The sequence below is a fragment of the Cetorhinus maximus genome, chromosome 31 (assembly GCF_964194155.1).
Source record: "Cetorhinus maximus chromosome 31, sCetMax3.hap1.1, whole genome shotgun sequence".
In the NCBI taxonomy this organism is placed as follows: domain Eukaryota; kingdom Metazoa; phylum Chordata; class Chondrichthyes; order Lamniformes; family Cetorhinidae; genus Cetorhinus; species Cetorhinus maximus.
This window is the reverse complement of record NC_135909.1, coordinates 6,294,000-6,319,171: the sequence shown is the minus strand read 5'-3', so window position 1 is coordinate 6,319,171 and position 25,172 is coordinate 6,294,000. Positions and strand designations below refer to the sequence as shown.

Sequence of the window (25,172 nt, the reverse complement as noted above, 5' to 3'; positions counted from 1 at the left end):
TTTACGTGTTAACATGTTGGAGCTGTGTTGTGTGTGTAGTGGAATGAAGGATAGTGACATCGGGCTGTGTGCGCCTGTATCAGGAAGGTGTACAACTTGGACATGCTAGCGCTTTTGTGATATTTCTGCTATTGTCAGAGGTTGCCATCTGGAAGTGCCATCGAAATAAGCCAGGCACATTGCTGCAGTGCCTCCTGTAGCAGCAGTGGGCTGGGCTGGAGAAGGTCCAGTGCCAGTAGTGCTAATCAAGCAGACTGCCTTGTGTTGGATAGTGGCATGCTTTTTGAATGTTGGACCTTCACCCATCTCCAGCTCTGGAGCACTCGGTGAGTTTTTTTTTGCTTCCCCCATTGCTGGCCTCTTACTCACCCCTGATGTTCATGACTCCACCATTGGCAGCCGTGCTTTCAGCACCCTGGGCCCTAAACAATGGAATTTCCCTCTCTAAATCTCTCCGCCTCTCTCTCTCTCTCTCTCTCTCTCTCTCTCTCTTTCTCCCCTCTATGATGCTTCTTATTTCTTAGGCCAGGGTTTTGGTCATCAGCTCTAATACCTCCTTATGCAGCTTTGTATCAATTCTTGTTTGATCACATTCCTGTGCAACACCTTGGGACGTTATTATTATATAAAAGACACTTTATATAAATGCAAGTTGTTAAGGCCTGGTTCATAAAGTGGGGGATAAAACCATTCCAAGGCTGGTTGGTTAAGTGCTTTCTGATGCTAACTCCAGATCAGTTTATTGTATATTGGTGTGAGCTGAGAAGAATAAAGCTGAGAATAGAGACAAAGAGCTTCATTCTAAAATTGGTACGAGTAGGCTCTATTTTTCTGTCTGCGTGCAAGTTCTGTGCAATTTATCACGGATATTTGTCATCCTTGTGTGAAATTTTCATACTCCATTAACTGCCCAGTATCATCAATACACTTCCTATACGCATACACGGCACAGGAAAACCGTTCGCTGCAGTACAGTACTTCCTGCAGTTTACTTAATTGGCAGCACTTCAGAATTCCTACACTGAGCACAGCGTAACCTTCACCATGTTTTGCAACTCTGTTCAGGTTCTACAGAATTCTCACCAAGTTTAATAACTTTTTGTAGGCATTTTGTTACATGGTCCACTCTTTGCTCTTTCGAATGCACCATAACATGAAAGTTCTGAAGCTTCCTGGTAACTCTTGGTTAAATAATTCATATAAGTTACAGGGCACAATAACCTAAAGGTTATGTTACCAGATGAGTAATCCAGAGGCTTGGGCTAATGAACCAGAGACATGAGTTCAAACCCTGGGGAAGCTGGGGAATTCAAATTTAGGTAGTTAAATAAACCTGCAATAAAAATGAAGCGTCTGTAATAAGACCATAAGACATAGGAGCAGAAATTAGGCCATTTAGCCCATCGAGTCTGCTCCGCCATTCAATCATGGCTGATAAGTTTCTCAACCCCATTCTCCCGCCTTCTCCCCATAACCTTTGATCCCCTTACTAATTAAGAACCTATCTATCTCAGTCTTAAATACACTCAATGACCTGGCCTCCACAGCCTTCTGTGGCAATGAATTCCATAGATTCACCACTCTCTGGCTAAAGAAGTTTCTCCTCATCTCTGTTCTAAAAGGTCTTCCCTTTACTCTGAGGCTGTGCCCTGGGGTCCTAGTCTCTCCTACTAATGGAAACACCTTCCCCACATCCACTCTATCCAGGCCTTTCAGTATTCTGTAAGTTTCAATCAGATCCCCCCTCATCCTTATAAATTCCACCGAGTATAGACCCAGAGTCCTCAAACGTTCCTCATATGTTAAGCCTCTCATTCTTGGGATCGTTCTCGTGAACCTCCTCTGGACCCTCTCTAGGGCCAGCACATCCTTCCTGAGATTCGGGGCCCAAAATTGCTCACAATATTCTAAATGTGGTCTGACCAGAGCCTTATAAAGCCTCAGCAGCACATCCCTGCTTTTATATTCTAGTCCTCTCGAAATAAATGCCAACATTGCATTTGCCTTCCTAACTACCGACTCAACCTGCAAGTTAACCTTAAGAGAATCCTGGACTAGGACTCCCAAGTCCCCTTGCACTCCAGATTTCTGAATTCTCTCCCCATTTAGAAAATAGTCTATGCCTCTATTCTTCCTACCAAAGTGCATGACCTCACACTTCCCCACGTTGTATTCCATCTGCCACTTCTTTGCCCATTCTCCTAACCTGTCCAAATCCTTCTGCAGTCTCCCCACCTCCTCAATACTACCTGTCCCTCCACCTATCTTTGTATCATCTGCAAACTTAGCCAGAATGCCCTCAGTTCCTTCATCTAGATCATTAATATACAATAATGTAATGGTGACCATGGAAACTACTGGGTTGTCATAAAAACCCACCTGGTTCTCTGATGTCGTTCAGGGAAGGAAATCTGCCACCCTGACCTGACCTGGGGCCTGTATGCGATTCCAGAGCCAGAGCAATGCAGTTGACTGGGGAATGGCCTAGCAAGCTACTCAGTTGTATCTTGAGCAATTAGGGACGGGCAATAAATGCTAGACTTGTTAGAGATGGCCACATCCTGTGGTTCTGAAAAAAAAACTATACACACCAGGAAGGCCTAAGGTTTTGTGTTAGCCAACCCTGGGGAGACGGTGGAGTTTCGATGAGTGGCTTCGGCATCTGTGGATCGGGAAAGGGGCAGTTAATGTTTCCAACTCCGCAGCTTCTGTAATACTCAAGAAACTTGACTCTCTCTTGGTTTAGACAGTCCACTCAACTATCCATTTCCTTCTCTGTCAGTACCTTGTGGCGACATGATGTACTGCAATAGGTTACTAGAATCATTTTAGCTGGACCTCCAGCCCAGAACCTCTACCACTGAGTAGTCATAGAAATTCACAGAATAGGTGGAGGCCATTTGGCCATCGTGCCTGTCCCAACTAAAAAAGACCTTTCCAGTCTAATCCCGCTTTCTAGCCTTCTGGTTATAACACTTCAACTGCCTATCCAAGTACTATCTACCATCCTTTCAGGCAATGAATTCAAGACCTCTCAAAAAATGTCCTTAACTCCCCTATAATCCTTTTGTCAATTACTTTTACTTCATGTCCCTTAGTTATTGACCTCTCTTCTAAGAGTGATAAGACCTTCCAATCTAATCTGCCTGTGGCTCTTACTTTTACATACTCAATTAAATGTCCCCTCAGCCTCCTGTTCCAAGGAACAACCCCAGTCTATCTAATCTTTCCTCACGGCTAAAATTCTGCAATCCTAGCAGCATTCTTGTAAATCTCCTCTGTAGCTACCCTAGTGCAATCATGCCCTTCCTGTAATGTGGTGACCAGAACTGTGCATGGTTCTCTAACTGTGGCCTATCTCGTGTTTTATCCAGCCTGCTGTTGTGTTCTAAGCCTTGGCGAATAAAACACAGTATCTTGTATGCCTTCTGTGGCCATGTGCTTCAGGACCCTCTATTCCTCTATACTTCTCAGTATCCTGTCACTTATTGTGTATTCGTTGCTTTCCCTAAATGTGTTACCTCACACTTCTCCGGCTTAAATTCATTTACCACTTTTCTGCCCACCTGGCCAGTCCAGTTGATATCTTCCTTCAGTCTACAGCCTTCTTCCTCATTACCAATCACACGACCAACTTTTATTTCATCTGCAAACTTCTTAATCATGCCTCCTACTTTTAAGTCTAAATCACTGATATAGAACCATAAATGCAAGGGACCTTGTACCTAGCTCTGCGGAACCCCACTGGAAACAACCTTCAATCACAGACATGCCTGTCGACCTTTGCCTCCTGTCACTGAGCCAATGTTAGATCCAAGCCACTCTCTCTTGGACCCCATGGGCTTTTAACCTTTCTGACCAGTCTGCTATGTGGGATCTTGTTGAAAGCCTTGCTAAAACCCATGAAGAGCACATCAGACATGCCATGCTCATTCAGCCTCCCTATTCTGCTGACTGCCCTTGCTTAATCAGTGCCTTTCTAAGAGATGATTTGTACTGTCCCTCGGTAATGTTTCCAATAATATTCCCAGCATCGAGGTTAGGCTGACTGGCCTGTAACTATTCATTCTATCCTTTCTCTCTTTTCAAACAGTGCAATGTTGGCAGTCCTCTGGCGGGAGAGGATTGGAGCATGGCCAGAGCCGTCACTGTTTCCTCCTTCTCTTAGTACCCTGGGATATATTTCATACAGGCCTGACGATTTACCCAAGTCCCACACCATCCTGCCATCTGTTCATTTACATTGGGTCAAAATCTTGGAATTAGGAGCAGGAGGAGGCCACTCAGCCCCTCAAGCCTGTTTTGCCATTCAGTGAGATCATGGCTGATCTGCAACCTAACTCCATGGTGAATTATATCAGAGATTGATAGATTTTTGTTTACAATTTATTAGTTCAACTGTCGTTTGAAGAGAACTCCAAACTCCTCTCACCCTTTGTGTGTGGAAGCGTTTCCTAATCTCACTCCTGAAAGCTCAGGCTCTCGTTTTTAGGCTCTGCCCCCTCGTCCTAGACTCTCCAACCAGTGGGAATGGTTTCTTTCTATCTACCCTCTCTGTTCCCCTTCATACCTGGAAAACTTTGACCAAATTCCCCCATGACCACCTAAATTCCCCCATGACCACCTAAATTCCCCCATGACCACCTAAATTCCCCCATGACCACCTAAATTCCCCCATGACCACCTAAATTCCAGTGAATTACCTACCTTTGTATAATTGCCACAAGGACTAGCAGTTTGAGAAGAAGGGCTACCGTCATCTTGAGGCAAATAAGGAATGGGCATTGAAGTTTACTTAACGGTCTTAGCCATATCCCAACAACAGATTTTTTGTAACAAGGTTATGAAAACATTGTCAACATGAGAGTCTTGAAAATAAGTTGCTATCTTGTATATATGCTGTTTAAGTTAACAGATAGGCATTGGCAAATTACATGAACTTCAGTGATTACATCCTGCCACTTAAGGGGCATAAATTATAAGAGCCCCAAATAAAGCTCAAAAGGTGTCTTTTGTACCTACATACTGAATTGCAGCATGGATTCACTGGTTATGGGGATATTTGTACAAATCTAGCATTAAAGGAGTAACATTTCCCTGTCTAAGGTGTCATGTGGGCTTGAAGCAGTATTGGATTTGTGACAGATGTGCGTAGACTTAAAATAAGCTCGTATTTGTAACTTAAGACATTAAAGGAATATTTCAGGAAAGAGGCCCAGAATTGAATGTGTGGTCTTTCGAAGAAATGTGCTGCTTAGGATTTGCATCCGAGTTCTACACAGACCAGGGTTGAAATCTGGGAGTTTCCCTGCCTGTACCTCAGTTTGACATTAGGTACCAACTCTGTGCAACATCTTATGAATTATGGATGTCAGAAATGGACAAAGGCAAATCAAAGGTTCCTTCAAAGAGCCCAAGCAAGATATTGAAGAGAATAAGTTTTGGAAGTGTTAGTTGGGAGGTTGCTGGCAGAATCCACTGACTTGAGCACAGTTCATCTCTTCCCAGATCCGGTTTCATGTACAGTATGTCATTCCTGTATTTCACGCAAGTCCTTAAACTCCCGGCTGAGTAAGCCCTACAAATTTCAGAAAATGCTGGAAATGAAATGTGCCGTACAGCAGGCGTGCCAGCGTTTCAGATATAGGTCTCCATCAGGACTGATGGTTCTGTTTATCTGATGTGCACACCCTAGTGTACCTGAAATAAGTGCTGGTAAAACTCAATAGGTCTGGCAGCATCTGTGGCGAGAGAAACAGAGTTAACGTTTCGAGTCCAATTTGACTTCTTTAGAACTAATGTACCTAAACTTTGGTGTGCGTTGAAAGGGCCAATTCTTGGGGACAGGGCCTTTTTAAGTGTGCATATGGCTACCACTGGAGTTCAGCCTGTTAAACCATAAATATAGGCTGTCTGCACAGAGCATTAGTCAGCTTCTTCAGTCCTATCTAATACAGCAGAGAGGATGAACAATTCTGTAATTCACGATCGAAGGCAAGTCGAGATTCTGTGTTGCAGCACGTTGTTAGAGTTTGGGAGATGATGTCAACCTTGTTTTTGTAACTTTGAACTACATTTGTTAAACTGCTGGCCTCACAGCTCTCAGTAACTGGGTTTCTATATTTGTGTTTTGTTTGGGGCTTTGCTGATTTCCCCCAGGTTTCAGAATAGAGGCGTTCCGTGGTGTAGTGGAAGATTGTGGCCAGATACCAATCTGAGACCAAAACAAGGGGAATTTATTCCCTTGCTCCTGGATAACAGGCTGTGGTTTAGTTTTGATGTTTAGCTGCTAACCTAGCCTGTCCTTTTTAAGGCGGCTGATTAGGTGCCAATGTGGGATTAATTGCTGTGAAAATGTCTATAAAGCAGCAGCTGCTGTCCTGCAGAGAGACTTGGTTTGTTCAAGGTCAGGGAAATAAAAGCAGGAAAGGGCTGGTCAGTGCGATTTGTTGATGTTTCATACAGTGTGTGCTGGGTCCATTAACTACAGGATATAGAGATTACATGTTCCAGCGTGATGGTGCAAGCATTATTAGGCAACTAGATACCTCCCTCCTTACCATGCTTCCTTGATGGTTATTTGATTTTCATATTCCTAACTTGATTGATTTTCATGTACTTGTCCTAAACAGGCTTTTCTAAACCTGATTGGATGAATAGAGAAATCTGACAAAGGAAAGTGTGCCTGTTTCTAATTTATTCAATACGTTAGGAGGATATCTCTTGCAACTTGTTGCTGACACTTTGTGATAACATTTGTGGAGAAGTGTTGCATTGCCCAGCACTGACACCCCACAGCTCAAGCACAACATTTATTGAAGGAATGTCAAACTTAAGTTTGCCAAATGAGAATTGATTTGCAAGTTAGAAATTTTGGATTTTATTTCCAATGATGGTCACCTAATAAATGGGATTGTTTTGAATTGTGATCCAGTGCTTGTGGCCATATAGAAGAGTCTTATTAGCATCTTTTCCTTTTTAAGTTGATTTAAAAGTTTTTACCTTGCCCCGATTTAAGAAGAACTGTTATGTTTCTGCATGTGGAAAGCGTTGTATCGTAATTTGGATTCGGTCTTGTCAGAGTTGATCTTAAGTGGGATTCATTGTGTTGCGTGTCCACAGCAGTGACACCGTAAGGAGCAGCTACAGCAGTCTTCCTCATAGTCTGTCAATCTGGATGCACGCGAAGTTAAAGGTGGTTATTTCTACACACACATCCCAACTCCGCATCGGATTGTATATTTCAAAATAAGCGCAGGAAGGCTGCATTAAAGCCATTCTTTATAAGTAGTTGGAGCCCCCATTCAAGTCTGAAACCAAACCTGAATTATTTGACACTAAATTGCTTCCCTGACTCTGTTCAGCCCCCCAGAGATCAGGGACCGTGCATAATGGATTCCGGGGGGAAGAAAGAAAGCAAGGAAGACGGCATTGGCGACAGAGAAAAAAAGACAGATATAGAGGTAAGAGGGAGAGAAAGACAGAAAACTGCTTGAAAACAGGTTAGGAGGGTTTGTAAACCCTGTGCATTTACCGGCTCTAATAGACTGATTTGGAGTTATTCCCTTGAGGGTCGAACTGTGGGACTGAAGAATTCCAGTGTCTGGTCAGGAAGAGTGGTATGGCCACTTCCTGAGACCTGGAAAGCAAAACCGTTTGCATTTCCTTTCCGAACTCCAATCTTCACCTGTATCTTAACTCTGCTATTCTCTTGCACCTTTTACTTCAAAGTCTGTCTATCCACCAAACTGGCTTTCTTCTTGTCTACACTAAAAGTGGCATTTTATTTTGTTCACAGAATCCTTCAAGTCAGTTTTTCTGATCTAGAAATCTTGATTAATTTTTTTCAGGTTCTTCTCTGTACAGGCCATGTAGGCGTACGCGACAAAATTTGGTATTCCAATGTAGTTAAAACCATCAATTATCTCAGAATCTTACATATTTTTGGGTTCAGTCTAAAGCATTTTTAAAGTCAGTCAAGCTGTTTCCTCCATCTTGCTCCTGCTTCCTCTGTTTAGAAGCTGTCAAACAACGCTATGTTGAGGAGCTGTCTCGCTGGCTCTCTTCCTGCCCCTCCAGCAACCACTCCTGGTACCTTGCCAAAGTTATGTCTCAACCTTATGAATGTTCCTTTCCAGCCTCCTTCAGCCCAGTGGTACATTTGCTAGCTCATGTAGAAGGAAAAGACCTTTCCAGTTCACTTTTCTCTAAATTTGATCTTAATGTGAAAGGATGGGATTAAATGGCCAGAAGGGTCCTCCTCCAAACCTGATCTTGGTCAAGAACTTTCTTCTGTTGCTTGGTTCTTTTCCATCATTATGACCAGGATTATTTTATTATTCCTGCCAAGTTTGTTGGTCTCATGGATGTCCCTCATGGTGCTATAGGTGTGTTCCTTTGAATTTATTTCTCTTGCAGGTGGCCCGGCATTCCTTCTTGGATATTGGCTCATGCCCATCCATAACTAAGAAGAGGTATAATCCCTCTCTCCATCTTGGCTTTTTGTCCTGTTGCCCTTAGATCTGTGTTTTCTCAAGTCATGGAAGCTCTTTTCAACTGTCGCATTATCCATCACCTTGAAAGTTGTAGCTTAATCCATGTTGACTGCTACGCGCATTCCACGGGCATTTCTGTTGTCTGCTGTTGTGCACCTCTGGGACTTTGGTTACTTGACACCAGCACAAACCTCTCCCACATCTTTGATTTGACCTGACGCTATTCTTTCTAAACGCAACTATCTTATGGACTCTCACTTCCGTTTCTATTCTCCATTCTCCCTTACCTGCTCGGTCTGTTTTTTGATCTTTTTATCTACGTGCGCACATGTATTCCCCTGAATCACATCTTTTGTTGCTGTCAAATTGCAAGCACACTACCGTCCTTTCTCAATTCTGAAGTCTCATTGCACTGTTTTCCAATTCCTTTTCTGGCATTTAAACCTGGATGCTGCCCAGTCTTTCCTGTCTTCAACGGCTTTTAAAATGTAAGCTTGATTTCTCTTGATGGCTTCTGGCTAATGTGCTGTGTTTGGATATGTGTATCAGGAAAGGATAAAAAGGCTGGGTCTTTTTTCTCTTGGAAACGAGGAAGGCTGAGGGGTGACCTCGTAGAGGTCTTTAAAATTGTGAAAGGTTTTGGGTCAACTTGCCTGTTTCTGTGCCACATATCCTATGTAAGAACCTTGATGTCTTCCACTTCCACACAGCGCGTGTATTTGAAGCTGAGGAAGATGCAGTTTACTGCTCTAGCAGAGAGCTGGCACAGACACAATGGCTTGTTTCTGTGCTGTAAACCTCTATGGTTAATCTTGGTGATGAAAATTCTGGCAGCAGTGATACAACAGTTGCTGATCCATCATAGAATATTAAACTAACTCTCGTTACCATTGGCGACACACAGAATTCTGGCTTCCTCATTGGCCCAGTTAATGCAGGCAGCGTGTGACAGGTCATACAGTGCAAACGTTCTGTGGTTGAATTGTCCTGTTAGCTTGTCTGAGCCAAGGTAACCGTGGAATCACTACAATTGGTTGTAGGTTAGGAAAGAAAGCACTGCTGCTTATTTCACCCAGCAATCTCTGCAGGAAGGCTACATTTCTGGATGTTGTAGGAGATGAGGACTGGGTTTGGATCTGCTATGCCCACAGCTCAATGACATGCATTCACTACAACAACTTGCATTTATATGGTGTCTTTCATGTCTGATGTCCTTAGACAGCTCATGAGCGATTATCAAGTATAATTTGACAATCGATCCTGATAAGATGCTTGGGCAGATGTCTAAAAACTTGGTCAAAGAGGTAGAATGTAAGGAAGATTTTAAAGGAGGTGGAAGCAGCCGAGAGGTTTAGGGAGCCAGGCAGCTGAAGGCACGGACGCCATAGGCTTGGTGATTAAAATCAGGATGCACAAGAGGCCAGAATAGGAGGAGCGCAGAGATTTGAAGAAGTTTGTTGGGCTGGAGAAGGTTAGAGACAGGGAGTGATGACGAAGTATGGTCACTTGGGGAATGGAAACTGGCTGTGAAACTATATCCTAGCAAGGCAGGAGGGACAAGAAAATTGGCCAGAATACCAAAAATGCTTAAAGCCCAAATTCTAATTGAATTACATTTCTCAACTTTACGTAACCTGGCTTCTAGCTGTTGGAGAAATAAACAAAATAAAGCTTTGGTAAAGTTGGCACAGTAGGCAAAATGCTCTTGCTCTCAAATTGAGGAAGCATGCCTCTTTTGTACAGAGTAATTCAGTTTTCTACATGCTGGGCCATTCCCAGCTTTAAGGAATAAAATGTTTTTATTAACGTATATGTGTAGAATTGAGTACATTCTAATTCTGTAACATCTGGTCCTTATTTTGAGACACCAGAGTTGTTTTTTGCTTCAGTTTTGTCCCTTGCTCCACCTCTTTTGGAGATATTAAAGCACACTGAAATGCTGCTCCTTAAGCCATGGCAGCCCTTTACATCATTGTCTATTCTTCCTCTGAGTCTAGACTAACTGGTTATTCAGCTGTGGGGGCATCACGCAAGCATACCAAACTTGCCTAGTGCCCACAGACACCATTCCAATGTTGTCCATTGGATGGTAATAGGATTTCTTGCCATTTTGTTCTCTCTTACTCCATGAATGGCATTTAAGCTGGTGGGATGTAGTTAACCAGACTGCAGCGCCTCCCTACATTGTCCAGTTCCATTTCTGTACGAGCCCTTCTTGCTCTTTCTTCACCTGCAAGGGGTTGCTGCCACTGTCACTGTCTTGTAAATTGCAGTTATTCCTCTTAGGCTCAAGTTGATGTAGGCAGTGTGTAACCAGGTCATAATCTACAAAAATTCCCCGATTGAATTATCGATCATGTTTACTTGTCTGAGCCAAGAATCACTATGGCTATTATAGGTTAGGAAAGAAAGCACTGATCCTGATTTCACCCAGCAATCGCTGCTGGAAGGCTACGTTTTTTGGATATTGTAAGAAAGCAGGAGTGGGTTTTGATGTAAAACAGAAAATGCTGGAAAAACTCAGCAGGTCTGACAGCATCTGTGGATAGAGAAACAGAGTTAACGTTTCGAGCCCGTATGACTCTTCTTCAGAGCTAAAGAGAAATCTCTTTAGCTCTGAAGAAGGGTCATACGGACTCGAAACGTTAACTCTGTTTCTCTCTCCACAGATGCTGTTAGACCTGCTGAGTTTTTCCAGCATTTTCTGTTTTTGTTTCAGATTTCCAGCATCTGCAGTATTTTGCTTTTATTGTGGGTTTCGATGTGCTTTGCACACAGCTCAATGACATGCATTCACAACAACAACTTGCAGTTGTTGTGCGATAAATTAGCTGTTTTAAAGCACCAGATCTGAGGGACCTATGTGCCAAAAATCATTTAGTAAAGAAAGGATAAACTTATATACTTGTGTAGCTCCTTTTAATGCCCAGTGCTCATCCCAAAGCACTAACAGTGAGTGAAGTATTTTTGAAGTGTAGCCACTATTGCGTTGTAGGGAAACGCAACAGCCAATTTGTACACAGCAAACAACAATGAATTAATATGTCAGTGATGTTGTTAGGGATAAATATTGACCAGAACGCCAGGGGAGCTCCTTCACTTCAGATAGGATTATGGGTTCTTTTATGTCAACCTGATGACAGCGGACGTGACTTTGGTTTAACATTGTGTTTGAAAAGCAGCACACCCAGCAGTGCAGCATTCCTTCCGAAGTGACAGCCCAGGTCCTGTGCTTTGACCTCTGGAGAGGCTCCTGGCCCTGCAGCCTTGCGGCTCAGAGGGTAGGGTGCTCTGGCTGACAAAACGTGCATAACTCTGAATAATTCTAATCTTTGCTCATGTGTGTTTGAAAAGAATGGAGAAGTATGGTTTTAATTTTGAGGATTGACTTTAATAGTGTACATGGAAATAATCAATTGGGGGTAAGTTGAAAACCCGAAGCTTATAGCAATTGAAAAATGTTTCAAAATCTTTCAAAGCCACCAGTTCACTTCCGTCAGCTCCATAATTGTTCAAGCACATTTTTTACCCTTTACTGTGACATCAGATGATAATATCATCTTTTTATATCTGAATTGGTAGCTCCCCTAAATGTAAAACACTGATCCTAAATATACGCTTTTCCTCTTGAAATTTCCCCACACAAAATCTTCTTGGTTGGGAGAATAGTCTGGAGAGCTCCCTGTGTAGCTGCTTTTATATATTATTTAGATTAGATCCATGTAAGCAATACATTCAGACCCTTTCCAGCTGCTAATCTTAAACCCTGACACTTTTTTCTTTTAAGGTGCAGCCTTTTGCACCAGATCCAGGCATTGGTGGTTGCTGGCACTACCTTAGGTCTTTGCACAGTTTGAAAGCAGTTTCGCCCTTGCTGCTGGAATGCGTAAGAAGTGCTTGGAGACATTGGCCTCTGCTGGGCACATCTGCAGCACTGGAATCTCAAAACTGACTCTGCACCCTAAGCCCGTGTCTCCCTTCCCCTCTTGTAGCCTGTTGACTAATGAGAGTGCTGTGTTACTGTATTTATCACTGATAAATAGGCCTGTTTGGTGCATTGGTATGTAAACTAATATGATTGCTTTTCTGTATGCCAATCTACCTTCTCTGCCAAATTTCCACATTCACTCTTTCCTCTCATGAAGGCTTTTTGACTCTTGGCTGGATTTTAGTTCTGTGAATACCTTGTAATGTCAAGTGGCTGTTTTTCATAGGTAAACCCATGAGGTAATCACAGCTAGATTCCTTTCTGTTTTCTCGTCATGGCAGTAGAAAATATATTTGCTAGCAGTCGGATAACAGACCAAGACCTGCCTGACTTTTCTCCTCGACCTAGAAAGAAGCGCAGCTTCCAGTTGTTAAATCTGCTACACTGCCCCAGCTGAGATCAGCTATTGGGCACTAAATAAGTTGCTCATTCAGAGAGCCAGCACAGACATGATGGCCAAATGGCCTCCTGTGCTGTAATAATTCTGTGATTCTGAGCTTGGGTAGAAAACAAATCCCTGACTTTTGGGACTGCGTGGTCTTCACTCAAGTGGGCCATCAGGGGAGCTGCAAGCCAACTTTTTTTTAATCAATGATACCTGAGGGTGTTAAAATTCTGACATTTCCTTTTTCAAGCGTTTTAAGGGAAGTTCTATTGATTAAGAACACCAAAATAGCTGCTCCTAAAGTGACTTAATTAGAAGTCAAGAACAACTGAACCCTTCCCTGTGACTAATATTTTTTTCATGATCCTCCAGCCTGATTTGTGCTTAAAAATTTTACTGTTCTTTCCAGAACACGATGACCGAGTCGGGGGTGGTTTTCCCGTTCGGAAAAAGAAAGGGCGTGGCCCCTTTCGGGGAAAGATGTACAGCGAGGGAAATCACAAATCAAGGAATCGAGGCGGTGGAGGGCCCAATCCACGCACCCGGTTCGAGGATGAGGATGGCGATGTGACTATGAATGACCACGAGTCACCCAGATCACGATTGTGAGTAGCAAGCTGCAGCGTGTTAATGCCGTTAATGCCACATGGAAAAAGATGAATTCTCTTCAGTTTAGTATGAAATGTTTTAAGTTTGCAGAATTTTTACGAGTATTGTTTTCTTTTTCTCCTTTTACCTTTGGTGATTTACCTTTGCACTAGGATTGCTATGAGGCTCACGTAATCATTATGAGCAGACTTTCTTCACAACTTCTGGTAACTGTAATGAAACAAGATTAAAGCTAAAATTCCAATCCTGCCAAAAAATCTATCTCCTATAAACTAATGATGCACAGCTGTTTCTTCCACATCCCCCCGCTCCCCCCCTCGTTCATTTACTCTCTTGCTCTCCAGCCGTGCATTATTCCGTGCACAATTCCGTTTACTACTTTCCGCCAGTTGTCTTCCCATCTTTTCTCCCCATTGGGCGCTCACTCTTGCTCGGGTCTGCAGCGCAAGTCCCATTTCTCGCCTCAGTAGGCTAGTCTTCATGTGGAGCCTGGATGGCTTGTGGATGGAGGTGTCACACCCAAGCCCAGCCCTGCCCTTGCCTGACATCCTCATGTGGCTGCTTTCCAGGTAACACTGAAGACATCCAAACTTACATTGTCCCTTCCACGGGGAGACCAATTAGTATCCTTCTGTTGATACGTACCGTGGGCACTGTCTGGAGAACAAACTTTGGGACCATCCTTAGTCTTATAATTAGCACTAGGCCAGTGAAAACAGGGAGCACTCTGTCACCCACTGGTTAGTGAAAAATCTGGAGCTCTCCTGAAATGCTGTGGGTGCTGGGACAATTGAAACTTCCGAGCCTTGAGGGTAATGCTTAAAGGTATCTAGGCATCTGGAGCAACGGCAGGTGAATGGAGCCAAAGTACAGTCATCCAGTTGAATGGGGCAACATACTCGAGGGGCTGAATGTTTCCCGACCTGCCTACTTCAGTTCAAACCTTAGGCAGCAGTGCTGTCAGCGCAGTGCCTGTAGAATCCATTTATTGTAGTGGATCTCAAAACAGATGGCAAGAGCTGCCTTGTTTACCTTCCTGCCACCAAACGCAGGCCACTGTTGATGCTGTAGCCGGAAAGGAAATGTAGTATCAAGTCTCGGTGTCATTTTCGCGAAGATTGCCCATCTAACTGCCAACTGTCCAATTATTCAGTAATTTTGATAGTTTTGCCCAAGTTACGTTTATGATGGAAACATACACTGACATGCAAGGGCAATACGATTTCGAAATCTTTCTGACTTCCAGACTGTTGTGTTAATAGTAATTTGGGACAATGGCTGATTTTAATAGCATGAGATTGTTGGTAAGGAGGTGCTAATGTGAACAGATAGCATCTTGGATAAGCTGATAAAGAGAACAATGGGCGACTCAGTGAGTAAGGAGAGAGTCATGAGTGACTCATCCGTGCAGCACATCTTTGGAAATTGCTGACTTGGTAGAAAAATGAACAATTTAACAGCAGCTACAATTTAAAGGACATATTATGCCATGCATCGAGTCCGCATGAGGACTCTTCGGAGCTACTCAAAATGTTCACTCTGTTTCCCTCTCCACAGATGCTGTCAGACCTGCTGAGTCTTTCCAGCATTATCTATTTTTACTTCAGATTTCCAGCATCCGCAGTATTTTGCTTTTATCTTCTAATGCCAATGCTGCTGTTCTGCCATTTCGGTGACTACATTTTAACATGTTAATGCATTGGCAAAAAATGCTTTGGAATGGCCTGAGGTACTGTATGACTTCCTCACGAGAAAATTTATTGTTTAAGATTATTAGGAAGTTGGTGAACAAATTGCGCAAATGTACAACTTCACTCTATCGCCTTCTTTTGCCAAAACTGGATGGGGGCATGAGCAGGAAGCATTTTTCTTTGTGCCACATTGATTTACTATTAGATAGAAATTACCTGAGAATTGGCGAACACATTTACAGCACAGGAGGAGACCATTCAGCCCATTGCCTCTGTGCTGGCAGGAAAAGAGCTATCCAGCCAAATCCCACTCTCCAGCTCATGAACTGTAGCCCTGTTGGTTACACCACTTCAAGTGCATCTCCAAGTGATTTTTAAACGCAATGACAGTTTCTGCCTTGACCACTGTACCAAAACAAAGGAGAGATGTCTGACTGTTCAAACTGGAGAGGGATCACCTTAATCTCCATTTCAGGAAAAACCTTAGCCACAGTGCATCTACGTAGACTTCTTCTGACACTAGCTGAAGACAACCTCCCTGAAAGTCAGTGCGGATTCCAACCCAATAGGGGAACTGGGAACAGGATCTTTGTGCTATGACAGATCCAGAAGCGTAGAGAACAAAATGGACCTGAACGCTACTTTTGTAGATTTCAAGTGTTCAATACAGTCAGTCGGGACAGACCTTGGAGGATACTATCTCAATTGGGGTGCACTCCAAGGTTCCTCACCATCTCCGTTAACTGCGCAAAGGCCAGAGAGGTCAGGTCAAGCAGTATGGTGCCCTCAGACAACTTCCCTATCTCCATTGGTGTTAGCACCATGTGTGTTCTGGCGCCAACCCTTTTCTATGTTGCCTTTAGTTTTGAAGCTTCAGAAGGCAAAGGCTGGCTTGACAGAAGGTATATACATAGGCTTCCATACAGATGGTAGTCTCTTCAACCTGCAATTACTGACGCACACCAAAACCACAGAAAAGCTCATCGTGGAGCTTCTGCCTGCTGACAATTGCATTTGTGAGATTGCTGTATCAGGAAGAAGCAAACAGGAGCATGATCTCAAAAAGCCTGTTGGCTTAATTCCCAAAGGAGTTTGAATTATCAGTCAATGCTGAGAAATTGGTCCCCCTGCTTATATAAAAACAAAGAGAAATGACAGGAAAAGACCGGCTTGTCAATCAATCCTGCCCCCTACACATGATGGTTGGCGCAGCATGATGAGTCACCTGCCTCTTGCCATTTTGAATCATGTGAGTGGAAATGAGATAAAATTGTGCCTTTCCACAGAACGATGGTGGGATTTGGGCCATATGGATTAGCTCCCATGTGCCTCCTCATTGTTTAAGGAGCTCATGGGAACTGGACTGAATGAGAGGCTGTTTTACAATCTATATTGTAACAGCCTGCTCTCGAGTTTTAATTCACAGCAAATTTGTTAACTAGTGCCACTTTATCTAAAATGTTATGGCTGCTGACGTCTGTGTGAAATATTTGGGAGATTCTATTACATTAAAGGCACTTTATATGCTCCAGTTGTTTTTCTGATGTTTAGCATGGTCATTGGTGTGTTTTCAGTGATGTTTGGGTTCCTGACATTGTGGAGCATCTGCTGAATTCAGTTAGGCTCATGCCAGTTTCCATTCTCTGTGTCATCTGCTTGCTGTAAGCTGGAGCTATTCTTCTTACAAATTATAATGTCCAGAGCTACCAAATCATTCCAGTAGACACAGCTGGCTGATGAGAATTGTCATCTTTAGCTTCAAGAAGAAATAACTGTCCAGAAAGCTGGACTGTGATGTTTACCACAAACCTTTCATCTGTAAATGAGCTGACATCTCCTTGGCTACAAACATGCAGCTCTTCAGCTTGCTGACATCATCCAGGTTAAGCTGAAGTAAGCTTGTGGTGCAGACGCCTGGAGGAGTTGACAGGAATCTGACTACTCAAGAAACCTTTACTCAGCTTGTCCCATTAGGCTGCCTCTGTGTTCTGCATCTATATCTCCCGGTGATAGACGACAATCAAAAGACTACTGTTTCTCACTTTGAAACACCATACAGTCTAAATTGTCCCTTGCTAATGTCACTGTTCCGATAGTCCTGCTGACTCACCGTTGGCTTATTTAACATCAAATGGAATTGAAGGTGGGGCCTTTTTTGTCTGGATCAGCTAATTATTGGATAAATTCATTGAGCCGTCCATGGAGCCAGAATTCCTGATAACTATACTCCACGTGTGCTTCGGCAGTAAAGTCACCCTTTGGCTTTTTTTAACATGTTCTGTGAATGAACTGCTAAGACACATTACGTAAGTGTGGTTCATTCAGTACTGATTAGAATCACAGGCATAAACAAAAGAACGTATGGAGACCATGGGTTACTGCAGGGTGTGTTTAAACACTCGACTGTGTCTGTTTAACCATTTGTGTTAGCCAGATGTCAAATGTTATATGGTCATTTTACTACCCTTTCGCTTTTACACTTGTAGGTAACGAGGAGCTCAGAAAATGCCTTTAACTTCCCCCATATGCAGTATACAGAGAGTTCAATTGCCAGAAATTGTCACATGATTGCTGCCTTCCAAAGCATCTGAAAATTTTTTTAAAAACGTAAAAGTAATTCCCAGCTCATCGTTCCCATGCCACTAGAACGAATGATCACTGGGTCGTGGTCCTTCGGAAAGAAAGCTTCTTGTGTACAATTTGAATCCGTGATGATCAGTGAGCTCTCCTGATGTCTTGGCCAATATTCCTTCCTGGACCTGTGAAACTAGAAGATTGTTTAACTAGTCATCCATCCCATTGATTATTTAATGGGGTCTTTCTGAGAAGGATGGATGCAGCGTTTTCTTGTGTAACAGCTGCTGCTCATAAATAGCTGTGTCTCTGCGCCATTTGTGTGTGAAGTGTTTTATCATGGTTATAAAATTTGTTCATGGAATGTGGCAGTTACCAGGGAAAGGGTTGGGGAGTGGGATTCGCTGACCTGCTTTTGCAAAGAGTTGGCATGGACTCGAATGGCGGCCTTCCTGTGCTGTATGATTCTATGACAGAGCTCGAGGAGAGAGGAACAGTACCTGAAGACTAATATCAGCTACCGTGGGGACCAAGAAGGGGGACTTAGGTGCTCAGCAGTTTAATGGGAATAGGGTCGAGGGAGCGGGAGGTGGGTGTCATGGACAGGGTGAGCTTCGTGAGGGAATGAGGGCAGGTGGGAGAGAAACTGGAGAAAAATGAGATTCTGAATGTTTGAAGTATATTACTCTCTTTGGGGAACTTTTGTTCCCGTTCCTGGTGTAATTGTCATTTTTCTTTGTAACCTGGTAAAACAGATCAATTCAACAGTCCAATTTACCGGATCATGGGATTTTTATTAAGCTTACAGTTTATGCACAAAGTAAAGCCAAATGCAAAACCAATCACTGATATTGGAAAGCCTTATAGAACTGTGGAATATTGATTGAATGCATGCTATTTGGCTCATAAAGCACACACTGTCCTTCACGAGCCATCTGGTATAAACCCACAGTGCTGCGCCCTCCCATAGCCTTCATTAAGTTCCTCTTTTTTCAAGCACTTGTTTTCCTTGGTTTGGAGCAGAAAACTAATTCCGCCTTATAATCAGTCTTGAGTGACAATGTTTTTCTCCATATTTGGTTCTTTTTGTGATACCGTCAATTTACGTGATCTCATTGTTATCTCGTCAAACAGTAGAATTAAGCTGTTATTTAACCAATAAGCCTCCATGATCTTTAAGACTTCCAGCAATCAGACACCCTACCCCCTTAATGCCAACGTAAAAAAGTCCCAATTGCTCAAGTTGTTCATCTTTTATCATATTTTATTGAGTATACTCTGCAGACTTCAGAATACCCAAGAATATTCGCCCCCCCCCCTGCCCATCACCCACCCCAGCACCACCAGCAAATCTATCCTGGCTGATACTCCTATCTGGAATACTCCCTAATCTCAATTTTTTTTAAAAGGTACCTGCCACACAACCTCCTCACCTGGACCCTCTCAGTTGTGTGGTTTGGACACCAAGCATGGTTCAACAAGATTGGTGACATTGAAACTTTTGAAGTTGTGGCTGGATAAGGATGAATCCAGTGAGTGGGATATATTTTCTCTTTCTCTCTCTCTCTTTCTCTTTTTCTCTCTCTTTCTCTCCTTCTCTCTCTTTCTCTCCTTCTCTCTCTTTCTCTCCTCTCTCCTCTCCATCTCTCTCCTTCTCTCTCCTTCTCTCTCTTTCTCTCCTCTCTCACTCACACTCTCAATGCTTTGAACTTCTCCTCATCTCAGCCCCTAATGATCGGTTCCTTATCCTGGGACTGTGCCACCTGTTTCAATGAGATCACCTCTCATTCCTCTAAACTCCAGAGATTATAAACCCAATTTACTCAGCTTCTCATCATAGGCAAACCCTCTTATCTCAGGGACCAATCTAGTGAACGCATATCCTTCCATAAATATGGAAACCAAAGCTGTGCACAGTATTTCAGATGTGGTCTCGCCAAAGCCCTGTACAATTGTAGCAAAACTTCTTTATTCTTGTACTCCAGTCCTCTTGCAATAAAAGCAAGTATGCCATCTGCCTTCCTAATTGCATGCTACACCTGTGTTCCTTGTACAAGTACACCCAAGTCTCTCTGAACATCAACATTTACAAGTTTCATGCCTTTTTAAAAATATTCTGCTTAAACTGCTAAACCAAGGCCCCATCCGACCTCTCAAGATGGACATAAAAGATTCCATCGTCCTGTTGGGAGACGACCAGAGGTGTCCTCCTTGGTGTCCTGGGCCACCCCCTCAATTAACATCACAAGCAAATGATCAGGTCATTATCACACTGCTGTTTGTGGGTGCTTGCTGTGTCCAAATTTGCTGTCACGTTTCTTGAACATGCGTCAGAAGTACTTAATTGGCTCTAAAGCACGTCGGGACATCCTGAGGTGGTGAAAGGCGCTACATAAATTTAAGTCAATCTTTCTTTTCGAACACCGCCACCACAAAGTTTGCCTGGTTATTCATCTCAGTTGTTGTTGTGCAAACTGATTGTCAGTTTTACCATAACAGATGACAATGCTTCAGAAACAGCCATTCACTTGTTGTGGAATACTCGAGCTGTTTTGAAGAAGTCAGACGGTGCCAAATACAGCAAATTCTTTCTTGCCTGGGTATTTACAGCACAGCAATGCAGTAAGATTCTGAGTAATGGCATGCCCTATTTTAGAGTATGATGCAGAGTAATCTTAGATGCAAATGAAGTCAGTCGCTGACCTAGAGCAATTGTAACTGTCCTCTACCACTCCGTCTGCTATAAACAGGCAAATCCAGGTAATTGTAGCTATTTAAAGCAGTGGCTTTATGAGCTCAGGTCAGGTTAGCAGCTAAGCATCACACCCACGTGGTGTTAACCATAATCCAGACTCGCTGATCCACGGGCTTATGGGTACAAAAGATGCGTGCAGATACGCAGGTTTCTGGAATTCTTTCTTTTACCATTGACCAGGCAGGCGGGAAGTGTTGTATGCATGCTGAACTTGCCGTGCTAGCTGTGATTATTGCAAGTATGAAGGGCTGAGGCCCCATCAAATAGCACACCCAGTTCTCTCAGCATTATGGAAATAAACCTGAAGGCATTTTATAAAATTTAGTCAGAGGGGAAGAACCTGTCCAAAGGGGAAGTGACTAAAAGCTGGGTTTTAAGAATCTTAGCAGGAAAGAAAAGGTGGAGAGATAAAGACCTGGGGAGGAAATTCCAGAGCTCAGGGGCTGGATGACAGATGGTACGGCCACCAGTGGTCATATCTTATCTCAGGGACCAAGGCATACACAAGAAGCCAGAGCTGGGGAAAGACAAAATTCTCAGATAGTTATAGGGCTGGAGGAGGTTATAGAGATAGAGAGGAAGCACAAGCACTGAGAATTTGCAAATGAAGATCTTGGGGTCTGGGAGCCAATGTAGGTCAGCGGGCATGGGGTTGTGTTTTGAGCTGGACTTGGTGCTTGGGTTAGGAGTCAGGCAGCAGAGTTTAGCCTGAGCTGAAATCTTTGGAAGTTGGAGAATGGGAGACCAGCCAAAAGTGCATTGGAATATTTGTGTCTGGAGGTGACAAAGCATCGATGAGGGTTTCGGCATGCACCTTTAACCTAATAAAACTTTGTGAGGAGCTTCATTGGGGCATTATGTAGCAAAATTTGACACTGAGCCACATAAGGAGACATTAGGAGAAATGGACAATAGCTTGGTCAAAGAGGTTTGTTTTGAGGAGTGTCTTAAAAGAGGAGAGAGAGGTGTCAAGGTTTAGGGAGTGAATCCTGAGTTTAGGGCCTAGGTAGCTGCAGGCTTGACCACCAGCTGTAGAGCAATAAAAATTGAGGATGCACAAGAGGCCAGAATTGAAGGAACGTAGAGATCTGGGAGGGTTGTGCAGGTTGAGGTTACAGAGATAAAGAGGGGCAAGGCTATGGATGGGTTTGAAAACGAGGATAAGGATTTCAAAATTGAGGCTTTATTTGATTAGGAACCAATGTAGTTCAGTGAGCCGAGGGAGTGGATACGCGTTGGTGTGAGTTAGGATGCAGGCATCAGATTTTTGGGTAATCTCAAACTTAGGGAGGGTAGAATGTGGGAGGCTGACCAGAAGCATGTTGACATAGTCAAGCCTTGAAGGTAACAAAGGCGTGGATGAGAGTTTGGGCACTGGATGAGCTGAGATGCGGCGGAGGTGGGTGATGATACGGAGATGAAAGTAGGCAGTCTTAATGACAATGCAGGTACGTGGAAGTGATCTCGGGGTCAAATATGACCCCAAGGTTGCGAACAGTCTGGTTCAGCCTCAGACAGTTGTCAGGTGAGGAATGGAGTCAGTAACTAGGGAATGGAGTTTGTGGAGAAGTCCGTGGTTTTGGTCTTCCCAATATTTAATTGGGAGAAATTTCTGGCCAATGACATCACCCTGGTGATAGTACTGAAGACTTGTGCTCCAGAATTAGCCAAGCTGTTCCGGTACAACAAGAGCACTGGCACCTACCTGACAGTGTGGAAAATTGCACAGGCTGATTCCAAACCAGTCAATCGCTGCCCCATCAGTCTAATCTAAATAATCAGAAAAATGATGGAGGGTGGTGATGACAGTGCTAGTAAGTGGCAACTATTCATCAATAACCGGCTCAAGGGTGCTCATTTTGGGTAATGCTAGGGCCACTCTGCTCCAGACCTTATTAAAGATTTGGTCCAAACATAGACAAAAGAGCTGAATTCTAGAGGTGAGGTGAGTGTGACCAGCTGTTTGGTGAGTATCTGGTAAGTGGTTAAGTTCTATTCTATCCCTAAGGTTTAAAATAGTACATAAAATGGTGGTAAAGTTAATAAAACATATATAAGAAAGCAATATAAATAAGTGATTCGTACAATTAAGTAATTAACTATAACACATTAAGGATGGCAAGACAGGTGATGTCTCAAGGCTGTAGCATGCGGGAGCTCCTGGATAACATTGTGATCCAGGGCAAACAGCCTCCAGTGTGTGTTTGTGGCTTGAGGAACTTCGGCTCAGTCATTGAGCTGGAGGCTAAGCTGCAGACTCTGTGACACATCAGGGAGGTAGAAAGCTACCTGGATGTTGTATTCCAGGAGGCAGTCACACCACTTCGGATAGGGCCTTCTGATTTGGTCAGTGGCCAGGGACAGGAGAGTGTGACTGCAAGTGAGGCAGGTAAGAGGACCCAGAGGGCAGGAGTGTGAGCCTCTGCAATTCTCCAATAGGTTTGAGGTTCTCTCAGCTTGTTTGGATGAGAGCAGGGGCTGCAGGGTGGATGAGCAAACTGACCATGGCACTGTAGTACAGGAAGCCATCCAAGTGGGAGGAAAAAAGAATGTGGTGGTAGTAGGGGACAATATAGTGAGGGAGATTGGCACTGTTGTCTGCAGGAAAGAGCGAGAGCCTAGATGGCTTTGTTGCCTGGGTTCGGGACAACTGCTAAGGACTGAAGAGGAACTTGCAGTGGAGGGCGAGGATCGAGTTGTCGTGGTCCATGTAGATACCAACAACATAGACAGGATTAGGAAAGAGGTTCTACATAGTCAGTATGACGCGCTAGACACCAAATTAAGAAGCAGATCCTCAAAGGGAATAATTTCTGGATTATTACCTGAGCCATGTGTAAATTGGCATAGGACAAATAAGATTAGAGAAATGAATGCGTGGCTCAAAAAGGCTGGTGTGGGAGAAGTGGGTTCCGGTTTGTGGGGCACTGGCACCAGTATTGGGGAAAGTGGGATCTGTACCATTGGGACTGTCTACACCTGAACCATGCTTAGGTGGTGTACTCATGGGCCACATAACTAGGGAAGTAGAGAGGGTTTTAAAATGAATAGTGGGGGCAAGGGATAAAATTTGGGAAGATGTGGTAAACCACAGTAGAGACAAAGCAAGAGAGACAGGTATTAATATGGGAAATGATTGACAGGAAGGGACAGAGGGTACAAACCTAAGCGTAAATCAGCAGATAAAGCTAGACGCAACAAAAATAACAAAAGGACAAAACTCAAGGCTCTGTACCCTAAACGCATGTAGCATTCAGAACAAAACAGATGAACTGATGGTGCAAAAGAAATAAATAAGTACAATCTGATAGCCATTACAGAGACATGGCTACAGGATGACATAGATTGGGGACCTGAATATTGAAGGGCACGTGACATTTAGGAAGGACAGGAAGTTAAGAAAAGATGGAGGGGTAGCTCTGTTAAGTAATGATGGTATTAGCACATTAGAGAGGGATGACCTAGTTCAGGAAACCGGGATGTAGAAGTGGTTTGGGTTGAAATGAAGAACGATAAAGGCAAGAAGACACCTGTGGAGTGATCTATAGGACCCTAATTGTAACTACGCGGTAGGACAGAGTATGAAAGAAGAGATAATGGGAGCTTGCCAGAAAGGTACGATAGGGGATTTTAATCTATACATAGACTAGAAAAATCAGATGGGCAAAGGTAGCACAGGTGAGGAGTTCATAGAATGTTTTCGGGATAGTTTCTAAGGACAGCACATTCTGGAGCCAACCAGAGAGGAGGCTATACTAGACCTGGTATTGAGAAACGAGGTAGGATTAATTGATAACCTCATAGTTTATATAATTTGCATAAATGACTTGGATGAGGGGACTGAAGGAATGGTGGCTAAATTTGCTGAGGACAGAAAGATAGGTAGGAAAGTAAATTGTGAAGAGGAGATAAGGAGGCTACAAAGTGACATAGGTTAAGTGAGTGGGCAAAGATCTGGCAAATGGAGTATAATGTGGGAAAATGTGAAATTGTCCATTTTGGCAGGAAGAATAAAAAAGCTTATTATCTAAATGGTGAGAGATTGCAGAGCTCTGAGATTCAGAGGGATCTGGGTGTCCTAGTGCTTGAATCACAAAAGTTTAGTGTGCAGGTACAACAGGTAATTAGGAAAGCTAATACAATGTTATCATTTATTGTGATGGGAATTGATTACAAAAGTAGGGAGGCTATACTCAGTTATACAGGCCACTGGTAAGACCACATCTGGAGCATTGTGTACAGTACTGGTCTCCTTATTTAAAGAAAGATGTTAATGCTTTAGAAGCAGTTCAGAGAAGGTTTACTAGACTAATACCAGGAATAGGTGGGTTGTCTCATGAGGAAAGGTTGGACAGGCTAGGCTTGTATCCACTGGAGTTTAGAAGAGTCAGAGGTGATTTGATTGAAATGTTTAAGATCCTGAGGGGTCTTGACAGGGTGGAGGTGGAGACGATGTGGGAGAATCTAGAGCTAGGGGTCACTGTTTAAAAATAAGGAGTCGCCCATTTAAGACAGAGAAGAGGAGAAATCTTTTCTCTGAGGGTTGAGAGTCTTTGGAACTCTGCTTCCACCACCTTTTCAAGAAGAGAGTCTTTGAATAGTTTTAAGGCAGAGGCAGATAGATTCTTGATTAACAAGAGGGTGAAAGGTTATCGGGGGTCGGCAGGAATGCGGG

The 25,172-nt window shown here is 43.4% G+C and overlaps 1 protein-coding gene across 3 annotated transcripts in view; it reads left to right on the top strand.

Moving 5' to 3' along the window:
- The window catches only part of LOC144670498 (nuclear RNA export factor 1-like), a 75,005-nt gene that overhangs the window by 8,014 nt on the left and 41,819 nt on the right, over nucleotides 1-25,172 (top strand). For 2 of the 3 annotated variants that reach the window (XM_078532997.1, XM_078532994.1), the window contains exons 2-3: nucleotides 7,365-7,463; nucleotides 13,278-13,473. In XM_078532997.1, the coding sequence (XP_078389123.1) occupies nucleotides 7,365-7,463; nucleotides 13,278-13,473 (295 nt within the window). The remainder of the gene's footprint in view (nucleotides 1-7,364; nucleotides 7,464-13,277; nucleotides 13,474-25,172) is intronic. The other variant, XM_078532995.1, reaches the window with a different exon arrangement.